The sequence below is a fragment of the Ambystoma mexicanum genome, chromosome 1q, assembly GCF_040938575.1.
Source record: "Ambystoma mexicanum isolate Mex_15411 chromosome 1q, UKY_AmexF1_1, whole genome shotgun sequence".
NCBI classification, from domain to species: Eukaryota; Metazoa; Chordata; class Amphibia; order Caudata; family Ambystomatidae; genus Ambystoma; species Ambystoma mexicanum.
The window spans coordinates 646,807,468-646,822,399 of NC_090922.1; the positions used below are offsets into that span (position 1 = coordinate 646,807,468).

At 54.2% G+C, this 14,932-nt stretch overlaps 1 protein-coding gene across 1 annotated transcript in view; it reads right to left on the reverse strand.

Moving 5' to 3' along the window:
• The window catches only part of NR5A2 (nuclear receptor subfamily 5 group A member 2), a 198,127-nt gene extending 187,490 nt beyond the window's left edge, over positions 1 to 10,637 (reverse strand). The window contains exons 1-3 of the mRNA XM_069641231.1: positions 10,468 to 10,637; positions 7,854 to 7,964; positions 2,797 to 2,915 (exon numbers count right to left, since the gene is read on the reverse strand). Coding sequence (XP_069497332.1) covers positions 2,797 to 2,915; positions 7,854 to 7,938 — 204 coding nt within the window. The 5' untranslated portion in view covers positions 7,939 to 7,964; positions 10,468 to 10,637. The remainder of the gene's footprint in view (positions 1 to 2,796; positions 2,916 to 7,853; positions 7,965 to 10,467) is intronic.
• Between the last annotated feature and the right edge of the window lie 4,295 nt (positions 10,638 to 14,932).

Consider the following 14,932-nt stretch of genomic DNA (forward strand, 5'->3'; position numbering starts at 1 on the left):
GCTCAGTGGTCAGCGGGCCGGACAAGCATGAGGGCATCTCTCCTTGGCAGGAGGAGAATGGACAAGGCCAGGCACTGACGCTGGGCTGCCGCTGACCCAGTCAATGGCCATGATGATGCTGAATGCGCGTCTCGGGATGATGGGGTATTCCAGAAACATCTATTAAGTAGAAGAAAAGGTATAATGAACGACATGTGTGTTATTAATTTTAACAGAAACACCTTTGCTGTTCCGGCTGAAGTAAGCCAGAGTGTGGGCCTGATTCGTGGAACTTTTAGCATGGTGCAAAGTGACTTTGCACTGCCAACAAACACCATGATTCACAAAGTGGTGCAAAGTGTATTCTGGCAGTGCAAAATGACTTTGTACCACTTTTGCACCAGTGAAAAGTCACTTTGCACTGCAAAAACACACTCTGCACCGCTCTGTGGGTGTTTGTTGAAAGGGTGGGAAGGTAGATGGGGGGAGCACTGGTTACCCTGTCCAGCAGGTGGCACCGCATTCTGCCTTCTCTGAACAAGTCCACTATTCGTCAGACATCCAATCCCTCCCCTAAATCCATCCCTGGCCCTCAGCAAGTGGGGCTCTGCTTGGGTGGTCTGGGACTAGGCGGGCTGCAGAGGTCACTGTTGTATCTGTGGCTGTGATACTACATTTTGAGTCATGCACATTAGGGGTCTTGCAGTCATGGGGTATGTTTATTGAGTGAGTAGGGTGAATTCGGGATAAGTAGTTATGCGTGTTGGGATTTTCTTTTCCCTGTGGCTAGCAGGGGTGACATAGTCTAGTATTCGGGACAGGAAAGCCATGGTGATCCCCCCCCCCTCCCAAAAAAAACTCATCAATCTGCGCAATTGACCATGCTTATCTCCCATGTACACTGTGCTGATCTGTTGTGGGATGCCCAACCAGCACCCTGCCAACACATGTAGGCTTTAGTAGCGGCACATGCCAGGCACCCACAAGAGCACCACTAAAAAGATGACGTATGATTAATATTCCCAGCACACAGCCTGCACATGTGGTCCACAGCAGCGGCACATGCCAGGCACCCACCAGAGCACCACTAAAAAGATGACGTATGATTAATATTCCCAGCACCCAGCCTGCACATGTGGTCCACAGCAGCGGCACATGCCAGGCACCCACCAGAGCCCCACTAAAAAGATGATGTATGATTAATATTCCCAGCACCCAGCCAACACATCTAGGCTTTAGTAGCGGCACATGCCAGGCACCCACAAGAGCACCACTAAAAAGATTACGTATGATTAATATTCCCAGCACACAGCCTACACATGTGGTCCACAGCAGCGGCACATGCCAGGCACCCACCAGAGCACCGCTAAAAAGATGACGTATGATTAATATTCCCAGCACACAGCCTACACATGTGGTCCACAGCAGCGGCACATGCCAGGCACCCACCAGAGCACCACTAAAAAGATGACGTATGATTAATATTCCCAGCACACAGCCTACACATGTGGTCCACAGCAGCGGCACATGCCAGACACCCACCAGAGCACCACTAAAAAGATGACGTATGATTAATATTCCCAGCACACAACCTACACATGTGGTCCACAGCAGCGGCACATGCCAGGCACCCACCAGAGCACCACTAAAAAGATGACGTATGATTAATATTCCCAGCACACAGCCTACACATGTGGTCCACAGCAGCGGCACATGCCAGGCACCCACAAGAGCACCGCTAAAAAGATGACGTATGATTAATATTCCCAGCACACAGCGTACACATGTGGTCCACAGCAGCGGCACATGCCAGGCACCCACCAGAGCACCACTAAAAAGATGACGTATGATTAATATTCCCAGCACACAGCCTACACATGTAGGCTTTAGTAGCGGCACATGCCAGGCACCCACAAGAGCACCACTAAAAAGATGACGTATGATTAATATTCCCAGCACACAGCCTACACATGTGGTCCACAGCAGCGGCACATGCCAGGCACCCACCAGAGCACCACTAAAACGATGACGTATGATTAATATTCCCAGCACACAGCCTACACATGTGGTCCACAGCAGCGGCACATGCCAGGCACCCACCAGAGCACCACTAAAAATATGACGTATGATTAATATTCCCAGCACCCAGCCAACACATGTAGGCTTTAGTAGCGGCACATGCCAGGCACCCACCAGAGCACCACTAAAACGATGACGTATGATTAATATTCCCAGCACACAGCCTACACATGTGGTCCACAGCAGCGGCACATGCCAGGCACCCACCAGAGCACCACTAAAACGATGACGTATGATTAATATTCTTAACACCCAGCCGACACCTGTGGTCCACAACAGCGGCAAATGGCAGGCACCCATCTACGTATCCCAAAAAGATATTCAATTATTTCTTTTCCCGTCGCCCAATCTAACACCTAAGGAGATTGGATGGTAACGTTCCCAAATTAAAGCAAACGTGTCAGTGCAACGCCGGAACGAAGAATAACTAAGCGCTGCCAGAAGTTTCAGAATGCTATCCCGTGACTTGATAGTTTAGACACCCACGGCCCGGCTACTTCCTGGGCCAATTGTCCACAATAATAGCCCTATGCCTGTGTGTAGATGGCCGTGCGTGGCTGCTCCTAGCTGGCGCGCGCCTTGCAGAAATGCGCGCGGCGCGTGCGGCGAGCTGCGCACGCATCGCTCCCCCACGCATCGCCTTGACCTCTGGCCTGCGCGTGCGTCGCGTTCGCAATCCGCGGATACACACGTGCGTCGCGCAGCGGCGTGAAATGCACTCGCGGCGCCACGTCAAACCTTGCAGCTCTCGCAGGTCAGGAGCCCGTAGTGGTAGCCGGACACCTTGTCCCCGCACACGGGGCACATCTCCTCCAGGTCTTCGTCGTAGGAGTAGCTCACCATCTTATACTGGGACACTGCGGGGAGACAAGCAGGCGGGCGTTAGTGGCACGTGCGGGCAACACACATCAAACACCTGCCTAGTCAACACAGTAGACGGCACCAAACCCGGCCCCGAGCTTTCCACGGAAAGGATCGGGTTCTCACAAACAATGAACACAATGGGAGGCTGGTAATGCAGATGCTAAGAAAAAAAAGTACTCTTTCCCCCTAAATTACCAAGAATTGCCTTTTGCAAAACCTATGGCGCTGTGCGTGACTGAGCTTAGACTAAGGGGGCGTGGGTCCGCCTCCAGCCAGATGTAAACTGGGGTGGGGACGGGGAAGTAGGGAGAGGAAGCAAAGAACCTACGTAGATGCATGCACAATGTTTTTGTGCCGAACGGATTTTCTTTGCTTCGCTCCCTGAAAGGCCCCTCTTTTAACTAAGGTATGCCATACTAATTGCATGGGCTAAATACTTCAGTGCGTGTTCATAAATATGTTTAATCATCCCACGGCACACGGCAACACCACCCGCGTTCCCTGGCTCACGCGGCCATGGAAAACTAAGTTGGAAAAAATATTCACTTTTAATCGAACGAATTTTCTCAATGGGGGTGAACATGGCGCAAAAGGGGGTTCTGGGGTCCCAGGAGGCCGGAAAGATAGAGGGTGCTTTCTATAAAAGGGGGAGGGGCGGGGCGAGTTTACAATGTCAGCAGTACCTGCTGTGCCCTCACAGAGGTGTCATTTAACTAGCCAGGAAGGGGACAGGTTAACTGTATGTCACCTGTACACGGACTCGCGTTCATCTCGCCGTCCACATGGAAATGCGCATTCTTTTAAATGCTCAATTAAAATAAAATGCCGCAGCTTTCCAACGTCAAATTTGGGGAGACGGAACATGCATGCATTCAGTGGAAGGAGAGCGGCTGCCGCGGGCTTAGTAACGCGGGCCTTTAGCGGGTGAAGGGCGGGAGCCTCTGATCGTGGCCAAAGGGACCGACGCGGCGGATAAGTGGCAATGAAATCCCCCTTGTGGAATCCTGGAACACGCCACAGCGCCGGGGCTCGCCGTCCCACTATCGGGGTCTTTGTGTCGCGCGTTCCGAGTGCGCGCCCACTCCGAGCTCCTCCGATGAGCCGAGGAGCACACGCGGGGCTCGCTAGAAGGAGGCCGCGGGCGCCTTCGCTTCCGCGTGTGCGTGTTATGAAGGCATGCGTGTACGGCAGTCCCACAGATAGCCACTCTGATTTCCGGACATGCACCCCCCGCGTTCATTTTTTGGGGTTACTTGGTTCTGGATTATATAGTCTCCCCGGAGAAGAAAGGGTTAAGAAACTGTTCTTGAGAAGTGCCACGAAGGCGCTGAGATTGTGGCCAAGGCGGGGCGGCATTTGTTACAACACTGACCATGCTGTCAGTGGCCGTGTGATAGATTCTATGCAATGCATATCTTAGATGTAATGTGGATGGATGAGTTTGGATGAGCGCTGGGGTCAGTGTAAGGCATTAAAGGCAACCCTTGGTTTAAGGATGCGGGGATCAAGCGACTCACCCCGGCAGTCGGTCCTGTGCTGTGGCGTGTGTTCGTTAGCTGCGTGGCGCTGGAGCCTGCACTCCAGCTGGGGCGGAGAGCAACGCACCGGGGGCGCCGCCCGGGTGCTGCCCCTGCGAGCCGCGGGGACACGGATGCAGAAGGGCCGTTCTGCGCCCATCGATCTCCTGGCCGGGGGAGGGGCGGGGAATGTGAGGGGGGAGGGGGGCTCTTGGGGATTCCAGCTCAGGGGATAATTGCTGCCTTCCACTGTGGTGTATGATGGTGGGTAGAGAGTGGCACCTGTAAGTGTGCCCTGTGGGCAAAGACCATTTTACGGCGCGAGCCCCCGAGACGTGTGGCTGTTTCACTCCTCGCCTGGGGACACACTTGCACCGCACCTGACCAGTGCTTCCTGGAATGTTTTGCACGGTGCAAAGTGACTCTGCACCGCCAACAAACACCCCGATTCATGGAACAGTGCAAAGCGGATTTCTACAGTGCAAAGTCACTTTACACTGCAAAAAGACACTGTTCCGTGAATCAGGGTATTGTTGGCAGTGCAGAGTCACTTTGCACCAGTAAAAAGTCACTGTGCACCGTGCAAAAAAAATCCACGAATCAAGCCCTTAGTGTCATTTAGAAACAATGACTGCTCCCAGCCTCGGATGCGTCCTCGCGGCTGCAGGTGTGATCTTAAGACAGCGAGTCGGTGGGCCCTGGTAGAGAAGCGCCCAAATCCCTTCACAAGTCGGGGAACATTGCAGACTGTCTCCAAAGAGTGCACACTGTGAACGGGGCGGTTAGAGAACCACGCAGTCGGCACTAGGTCTGCCCAAGAGAGTCCAGCACTTTCCAGTTCACTTCTGAAAGGACTCGGTTCTGCCAATCAAAGGCTTGGGGCAGCCATCGCGCCACCGGTGCGCGTGTCTGATCTGCGCTGGGAGCGGTGCAGGGAGCGCTGCACGCGTACCGTGGGTGGAGCCCCGTCCCTGACTCTGCCGGGACCCGCGTGGGATCCGACAGGTGGCACTGAAACTGCCAAGTCCGGGCTCCCCTGCCTAACGCAGAGTGGTCGCCCTCATCCCCCGAGAAAGCCTCTGCGGGAGTAGAAACGGGGACAACTCCAGAATGAAGTGCAGCGTTTGCGACGGAGCAAGCAGGACGCAACAGCAAGAAACAGGGAGAAATGCATTGATATATGTGTCTGCTTCATGTGTGCCTTTTGGGCACAAATCATCGAAAAGTTAATGTGTAATGAAGCTGAAACTTTGACCTCTGCCTCGGAATTCCGTGTGTGTGTGTGGGAGGGGGTGCGTGCGTGTAGTGAGCTGGAGGGCAGGCAGCATGGCAAGGAATGCGATGCAAGTGGCAGGGAGTGTAACACCACCCAGTTTAGGCAGATCAACGGTGGCACTGGCATCCATACAACAGAAGGAGGGCATTGGCGCGTGTGCCAGTTGCCACAAATAAACGCCGGCCGCGGGCTGCCTCCTTCAGTGAGATATCAATGGGTTCGGGGTTCCTCGAGCAGCTGCCCTTGCAGCCTGCACGTTACCAGGCCAACCAACCACTTAAGGTTCTCGCTCCCTCTGGCTCGCTTTTCTTTCTTTCTTTCTTTCTTTCTTTCTTTCTTTCTTTCTTTCTTTCTTTCTTTCTTTCTTTCTTTCTTTCTTTCTTTCTTTCTTTCTTTCTTTCTTTCTTTCTTTCTTTCTTTCTTTCTTTCCTTCTTTCTTTCTTTCTTTCTTTCTTTCCTGCCTTCCTTCCTTCCTTCTTTTTTTCTTCCTATCCAGGTTAGTGTAGCGACTGCTCGAATCAGACGTGGAAACAGAATCACTTGCAGAGAAAAAAAACAACTTGCACAGGAAGAAAAGACTCGCCCACGATAACACATATAGCAGACGTACGTGTTTTTTTTGGGGGGGAGGCGGTAGGTAGGCCGGGTACAGTTTCGAACCCACCTCTGCAATCGAGAGTTCTCGGCCACTTACTTCTCTGCCCCATCCTACAGGGCGTGGGTCTCTTTGCCGAATTAGAAGCCAGCAGAATTCGCACACTTTGACGAACACGAGCAATACTCAAACCGTACTCACATGCCAGCTGTTCCCGGCGAAGGGGGCCCTGTGGGTGCCATTCCCGGAGTCTGTGCAGCGGGTGACACACTTGGACGGTGCGGTGCACACATGGCGCGCACAGGACGTCTCCGGACCGAGTGACTGCAGTGGGCGGCAGAGTAGTGCTTGCGCCGGTCGAATAACAACGATCGAGGCCTCCACGGGCAAGTATTGCGCCATCAGTAAACGGTCTGTTGTGAGGAAGCGGGAGGGGCGGTGCAGACCTACGATACGCCTTCGTGGCAGAAGGGAACCATGCCGGAGGTGTGTGCCCCTCGCCCATGGGCGCCCTCCGCACCCAGCAGCACAGCGGCAGTGGGTGCCAACACCCTTCAAAGATCCCCCCAGTAAATCAAGCCGTGAACCACTGCAAGGGGCCACCCCCCAAACAGTAATGATGATTTTGATATAAGCCATCGCCCCGTAGAACATATCATCTATCACCCGAGCTTTTTTCTAGTGCTTGTTCTCCTCCAGCGCGTGGCAGCTGCTAGCGGGACGTTTTCTTTTCTTTGTAAGTCCCAGGAATACACGCACACGCTCTGTTATCCTCAATAAGGGCTCATGCACACACAGGCAGGCATTTCCCGGGAAATGATCTTCGAAGTGTGTAATGCAGCCGGCGAAGCGCCGTCTTTCCTACACCCCCGGAAAGCAGGACTTCGCATGCCCATTGCTTTGCCCGGATTACTGCTGCCTTGGCGCCCGCCAGAAACGCGCCGCGGCGCTTAGATAACGCGGCCCGCGAGTCCCCGCGCAGGTCGCATTGTGCAGCCGCCATTAAGTTTTGCGAGCCGTCCAGGAGCTGGAGGGCACAGCCGAGAGCCCGCTGCTCGTCACTCCGAGGCCTGCCCGCCCCCCACCCTGCCATAGATAAACCGGGTGGGCACTGTTGGCATTTAGAGGGGAAGTTAGCAGTTACTCGGACGGTCCGGCGCCGGCTCCCACCCCGTGGCGTGCTGCAAGTTCAGTTACTAAGCAAATGCATTTTAAAAGAGACGATTTTGCAGAATGGCAAGGAATATTTTTTTTTTGGAGGGGACTACTCTCGAGCAGTTAGAGCGTTTATCACGTTTTCACCCTACAACCCGCTCTCAAATTAGCATAAAACGCACCACCCACAAAGCGACAAAGTAAGTAATTTCGCTCTATGCAAGCGGCGGGCCGTTATATGCAAACCGCGCACGAGCCAGAAGCGTCTACCCCACACAACGTGCTGAGGTCTCAGTGAAACTTAGAAAGGGAGCCCCGGGCCACACACGTCTTTTCGAACTGAGACGCAGCGCGCAGGGCTTGGGCGAAGGGTTGCTGCGGGACTTACCTTGCATGCTGCTGTCTGGCACGTGCCCCCCAGGCTGCTCCCCTCGGGCGAGTCCCAGCGATTCCACCTCCAACTTGGGCAGCATCCCGGGTCCGTCCGGGAACGTGGCACCTGCACAGTCACAAGCACAGCCAGTCCTGGCATTACTGACACAGAAAATCAATAGGACGCGCACACACAGCTAGTGAGATAAGAGCCGCGGGAACTGCAGAGCGCCGAGGCATAATGACCAGCCCCAGGACTGGCATTACTCCCAGCGCCCTTAGACATCATCAACACAGCCAGAGCGGGCATTGCTGACAAAGACGCACACGACCCCCCCCCCCGCCCCTCGTCCGATCTAGTGTTACTAAGGTAGCAAGCGCCAACACGGATCAGAGATAACATAATCACGGCCATAGCCGGCATTGCACTCCCAGAACAACAACAACAACTCCACAACGACACCAGTCCAGAACATAATCACAGCCATAGATGGCATTGCACCCCCACAACAGCAGCAACTCCACAACGACACCCGTCCGTAACATATTCACAGCCATAGCCAGTATTACACTCCCAGAACAACAGCAACTCCAGGACACCTGTCCATAACATAATCACAGCCATAGACGGCATTGCACTCCCAGAACAGCAGCAACTCCACAACGGCACCCGTCCATAACACAATCACAGCCATAGACGGCATTGCACTCCCAGAACAGCAGCAACTCCACAACGGCACCCGTCCATAACACAATCACAGCCATAGCCGCATTACACTCCCAGAACGACAGCACACACATTGCACTCCCAGAACAACAACTCCACAACGACACCAGTCCATAACATAATCACAGCCATAGATGGCATTGCACTCCCACAACAGCAGCAACTCCACAGCGACACCCATCCATAACATATTCACAGCCATAGCCAGCATTACACTCCCAGAACAACAGCAAATCCAGGACACCCGTCCATAACATAACCACAGCCATAGCCGGAATTACACTCCCAGAATAACAGCTACTACAGAAAGACACCCGTCCATAACATAATCACAGCCATTGCGGGCATTACACTCCCAGAGCAACAGCAACTCCAGGACACCCGTCCATAACATAATCACAGCCACAGCCGCCATTACACTCCCAGAACAACAGCAACTCCACAAGGACACCCGTCTATAACATAATCACAGCCATAGCCGGCATTACACTCCCAGAATAACAGCAACTCCACAACTACAGCCGCCCATAACATAATCACCGCCATAGCCGACAATACACTCCCAGAATAACAGCAACTCCACAAGGACACCCGTCCATAACATAATCACAGCCATAGCCGGCATTACACTCCCAGAATAACAGCAACTCCACCCGTCCATAACATAATCACAGCCATAGCCACAGGGTGGGCTGATTACATGATAGCGCCCAAAGATGTGAACGGTGCAAAGAGGGGCTTGTGGCACTATAGCACGGTCGTGTGTGAATGACAGGGCACAGGAGAGCGGCATTGTAGTGGCATTACACTCGTGGAAAACAGCAAAATCCACAACGACACCTACCCAGAAAATAATCAAAGTCAAAGTTATCATTATTGACCCAGAAAGGCAAACATTCACTAACAACACTCGGGGGCAATGCCAACACACCCATGGCGGGTCAAACTGGCACAGCATATTCACACTCACTGCCAAGACACTAAGGCAATCGTGTCACTGCAATTCACTTTAGCGCACAGGAACCTCTCTCTCTCTCTCAAACGCACGCACACACACACACACAACACAAAGACACATATTACAGGTGGAAAGCAGCACAGGAAAAAAAAGAAACACCAGAGAGCCCGCTATAGACCAAATGGGCACACCCAGAGCGGGCATAACCGGAGAGAGAAGTGGCCCCGGGACATGTGAAACATCTCACACCAGCTAGAGATACAACCCCTGCCAGAGTTGGCATGAGTGGAGTGGGGGGAGTATCCACTCACCAGTAAATAGTGACCTGGGAACATAACTACAGCCAGAGCGAGCCTTACAGGCGGGACGTGCGTGCAGCACACGCGCCTCTATGTCCATTTCCAAACTGGCTTCGGGTTACAGCGCGCACCGCCCGGCGACCACCACAGCAGTCAATGTGGCCATTGTTGTGAGGGGGAGAGTCACATGGAACGCCAAAGTCTGCCAACCTCCCCTGTCAGACTCACACCCCGAATGGTCCTTAATGCAGCACCCCACTTATCCACCTATGAGAAGCAACACCAAACCCAGGGCAGGCGATGCCTAGACAGTGGAAGGCAGCAGGGACAGCTATGCCATCTCCGGCGGTGCACTACACAGGTGGGCAGCAGCTTTAGAGCACTAGGGCTGGCCTGGCACAGAATCAGCGGGCATGACTGGGAGGGCAACTGAGAGCTGGGAGCACAGTCTAACCATGGCACACGGTGACTCGTAGGGTGGCCGAGGGATGGCATAGGCAAGAGCTGTCAGGCAGACTCGACCCACACCAGCATGACGAGATGTCAGACAGGGCACCGCTGAAGGGACCCGGCACGGAGTCCCACGTGAAAGTACAAGTTCCGAGAGGGGTGGGGGGATTCTCCCCCTGCTGCCCGTGTTACTCACAGGTTCGCCCGCTGTGCCCGCCCGTGGGCGCCCCTGCCTGTCTCCTCCCGGTCTCCCGTGCTTGCCTTCACGCCGCCTCGTTCTCCCCGCTCCGATCTCGCCCCGGCCGCCTGTCCCGCAGCCTCTTGTATTGAAGCAATGCCCTTCCCGGCCGCCTGTCCTCCTTCCTCTCTGAGAGCACAGGGCAGGAGCGCCCGGCCGGGACCATTCCAGCAGCACCGGGGCTCCTGCGCGCCCATTGGCCACCTGCCTGTGACGTCAGTGCCAGGGGGGGCACCACCATCAGCCCCCAGCCAATGATCCCTTGCTTGATCCACACACTCCATCGGCTCTGCCGCTCCGCTCCCATTAATAAGTGAAGGAGGTGTGCCAAAGAAAACAATAACAACAGTGTCGCCCAACTATCGCACGCGAAGACAATAGACACGTGCCCGCCCGTGGGGTTTCACAAGCGGAAGGGGGCCCTGATCTGAACGTATTCCGAGAAAGAGTCGAGCGAGCGTGCTGCTGGGATTCTAGCGCCCACAGATGGGAACGGTACAGCGAGGGGCGTGTAGCACTACAGCAGCCACAGGGGTGAATGTCCCAGGATAGAGGCATTATAGCGCCCACAGACGTGAACGATACAGAGAGGGGTTGTGGCACCACAGCAGCCACAGGGGCGAATGCCTCAGGATAGAAGCATTATAGCGCCCACAGACGTGAACGATACCGAGAGGGGTTGTGGCACCACAGCAGCCACAGGGGCGAATGCCTCAGGATAGAAGCATTATAGCGCCCACAGACGTGATGGGGTGAATGCCTCAGGATAGAGGCATTATAGCGCCCACAGACGTGAACGATACAGAAAGGGGTTGTGGCACCACAGCAGCCACAGGGGCGAATGCCTCAGGATAGAGGCATTATAGCGCCCACATACGTGAACGATACCGAGAGGGGTTGTGACACCACAGCAGCCACAGGGGCGAATGCCCCAGGATAGAGGCATTATAGCGCTCACAGACGTGAACGATACAGAGAGGTGTTGTGGCACCACAGCAGCCACAGGTGTGAATGCCCCAGGATAGAGGCATTATAGCGCCCACGGTACAGCGAAGGGTTTGTGACATCATAGCACCCTCAGAGGTAAATGACAGGGTAGTGCTACAGCAACCTCAACGGTGAAGGGCACAAGGTAGGCTGATGGCATTATAGCGCCCAGCTATGGGAACAGTACTTTGAAGAACGTGTGGAATCATAGAGCCCCCGGAGGTGAATAACACTACGTGGGCTGGTGACATTATAGCGCACAAAGAGGTGAGCGGTATAACGAGGGGCTTGTGGCATTATAGGGCCTCAGATGTGAATGGCACTGCACGCGGTGGTGACATTATTATGCTCGCGGATGTGAACGGTACAGCGAGGGACTTGTGGCACTACGTCGCCCTCAGATGTTAATGACAGGGCACTGGATATAGGCATTCTAGCGCCCACAGATAAGAGCGGTACAGCGAGGCGGGCTGTGGCATCATCGCACCATTTGAGGCGAATGCCACTACAAGGGATGGAGGCATTATAGCGCCCACAGATGTGAACAGTATTGTGGCATTAGACATCCCACAGGGGTGAATGGCACAGCGCAGGGTGGTGGTACAGCACCCTCAGAGGAGAATGATTCTGCCCAGGGTGGCGGTAGTGTACTTTTAGAGGCGAATGACACGGCGCTGTTTGTTTGTACAGCACCCTCAGAGGTGAATGATAACGCAGTGGATTGTGGTACAGCACCCTCAACACGTGAATGATAAAGCAGTGGATTGTGGTGCAGCACCCTCAGAGGTGAATGATAACGCAGTGGATTGTGGTACAGCACCCTGAGAGGTGATTGATAACGCAGTGGATTGTGGTGCAGCACCCCCAACACGTGAATGATAAAGCAGTGGATTGTGGTACAGCACCCTCAGAGGTGAATGATAACGCAGTGGATTGTGGTACAGCACCCTCAGAGGTGAATGATAACGCAGTGGATTGTGGTACAGCACCCTCAGAGGTGAATGATAACGCAGTGGATTGTGGTACAGCACCCTCAGAGGTGAATGATAAAGCAGTGGATTGTGGTACAGCACCCTCAGAGGTGAATGATAACGCAGTGGATTGTGGTACAGCACCCCCAACACGTGAATGATAAAGCAGGAGCTTATTTTACAGAAGCCTCAACGGTGAATGAAAACACCGGGCCTTGTGGTACAGCACCCTCAGGGGGGAATGATACAGCACGTATTGGTAGTACAGCACATTCGAGGGTGAAAGGCACAACACAGGGCCAGAGGCTGGTGGTACAGCAGTCTCAGAGATAAAATAAACAGTGTGGGGTGGCACAGCATTCTTAGAGGTGTATGACATAGCAGGGACCTTTGGTACAGCACCTCAGAGGTGAATGGCAGAGCAGTGGCTGTGGTGCAGCACCCCAGAGTTGAATGGCAGAGCAGTGGCTGTGGTACAGCACCATCAGAGGTGAATGGCAGACCCGTGGCTGTGGTACAGCACCACCAGAGGTGAATGGCAGAGCACTGGCTGTGGAACAGCACCATCAGAGGTGAATGGCAGACCACTGGCTGTTGTACAGCACCATCAGAGGTGAATGGCAGAGCACTGGCTGTGGTACAGCACACCAGAGGTGAATGGCAGAGCACTGGCTGTGGAACAGCACAATCAGAGGTGAATGGCAGACCAGTGGCTGTGGTACAGCACCATCAGAGGTGAATGGCAGAGCACTGGCTGTGGAACAGCACCATCAGAGGTGAATGGCAGACCAGTGGCTGTGGTACAGCACCATCAGAGGTGCATGGCAGACCAGTGGCTGTTGTACAGCACCATCAGAGGTGAATGGCAGAGCACTGGCTGTGGTACAGCACCACCAGAGGTGAATGGCAGAGCACTGGCTGTGGAACAGCACAATCAGAGGTGAATGGCAGACCAGTGGCTGTGGAACAGCACCATCAGAGGTGAATGGCAGAGCACTGGCTGTGGAACAGCACCATCAGAGGTGAATGGCAGACCAGTGGCTGTGGTACAGCACCATCAGAGGTGCATGGCAGACCAGTGGCTGTTGTACAGCACCATCAGAGGTGAATGGCAGAGCACTGGCTGTGGTACAGCACCACCAGAGGTGAATGGCAGAGCACTGGCTGTGGAACAGCACAATCAGAGGTGAATGGCAGACCAGTGGCTGTGGAACAGCACCATCAGAGGTGAATGGCAGAGCACTGGCTGTGGAACAGCACCATCAGAGGTGAATGGCAGACCAGTGGCTGTGATACAGCACCATCAGAGGTGAATGGCAGAGCACTGGCTGTGGTACAGCACCACCAGAGGTGAATGGCAGAGCACTGGCTGTGGAACAGCACAATCAGAGGTGAATGGCAGACCAGTGGCTGTGGAACAGCACCATCAGAGGTGAATGGCAGAGCACTGGCTGTGGAACAGCACCATCAGAGGTGAATGGCAGACCAGTGGCTGTGATACAGCACCATCAGAGGTGAATGGCAGAGCACTGGCTGTTGTACAGCACCATCAGAGGTGCATGGCAGACCAGTGGCTGTGGAACAGCACCATCAGAGGTGAATGGCAGAGCACTGGCTGTTGTACAGCACCATCAGAGGTGCATGGCAGACCAGTGGCTGTGGTACAGCACCACCAGAGTTGGACGACACGACAATATGGCTCCCAGAGAGGGGAACGGCACAGCAGAAGGCTGGCAGCATCATTTATTCCTCAGGGGTGAATGACACAGCTCACAGTGCTGGTACAACACCCTCCAGTGGTGAATGACAGAGTACATGCTGGTGACATCAGGGCCCATGCAGATGTGATCGGACTGTACAGCACGAGGCTTGTGGCATTCCACCTCCCCGATGGATTCAGGATGGGGCTGCAGCGCCCTCAGAGGTGAATAACGCAGTGCTTTCTGGTGGCACATCACACTCAGAGGGAAATGACGCCGTCCCCGCTGAAAGAGAGCATTGTGGTGGTACAGCACACTCAGAGGTGAATGGCACAGTGGGGTTTGGTGGTATTGAGCCCACAGAGGTGAACGGTACAGCGAAAGACTTGTGGCATTATACCTCCCTCAGAGGCGAATGCCAAAGTGCAGAATGGTTGTACTATAGCCATAGTTTTAAGTGGGCCGGGGCTAGCCTGTGCCAACCCCTGGAAAGCTCAGAAATGTATTTCTGAGGCGGGGTGCTGCCAGAGATCACTAATCTCCCCAGGCAATGCCACTACAGGGCACAGCTTTTTTTTCTAAAGCCTGAAGCTCCTGATCATTCGTGGGAGTTTCAGGCTTTAGGAATAAAGGCCTCTGCTTCCAGCGGCCTCATCTTTCAAGCCTTAATGGTGACGCTGCCCCTCCCCAGCCTGGCGAGTGGCAGTGCCACCATTAAGGCTGAAATGCGAGGCACTGTCCCGTGCCAAGCAAGCCTTTAGCAAA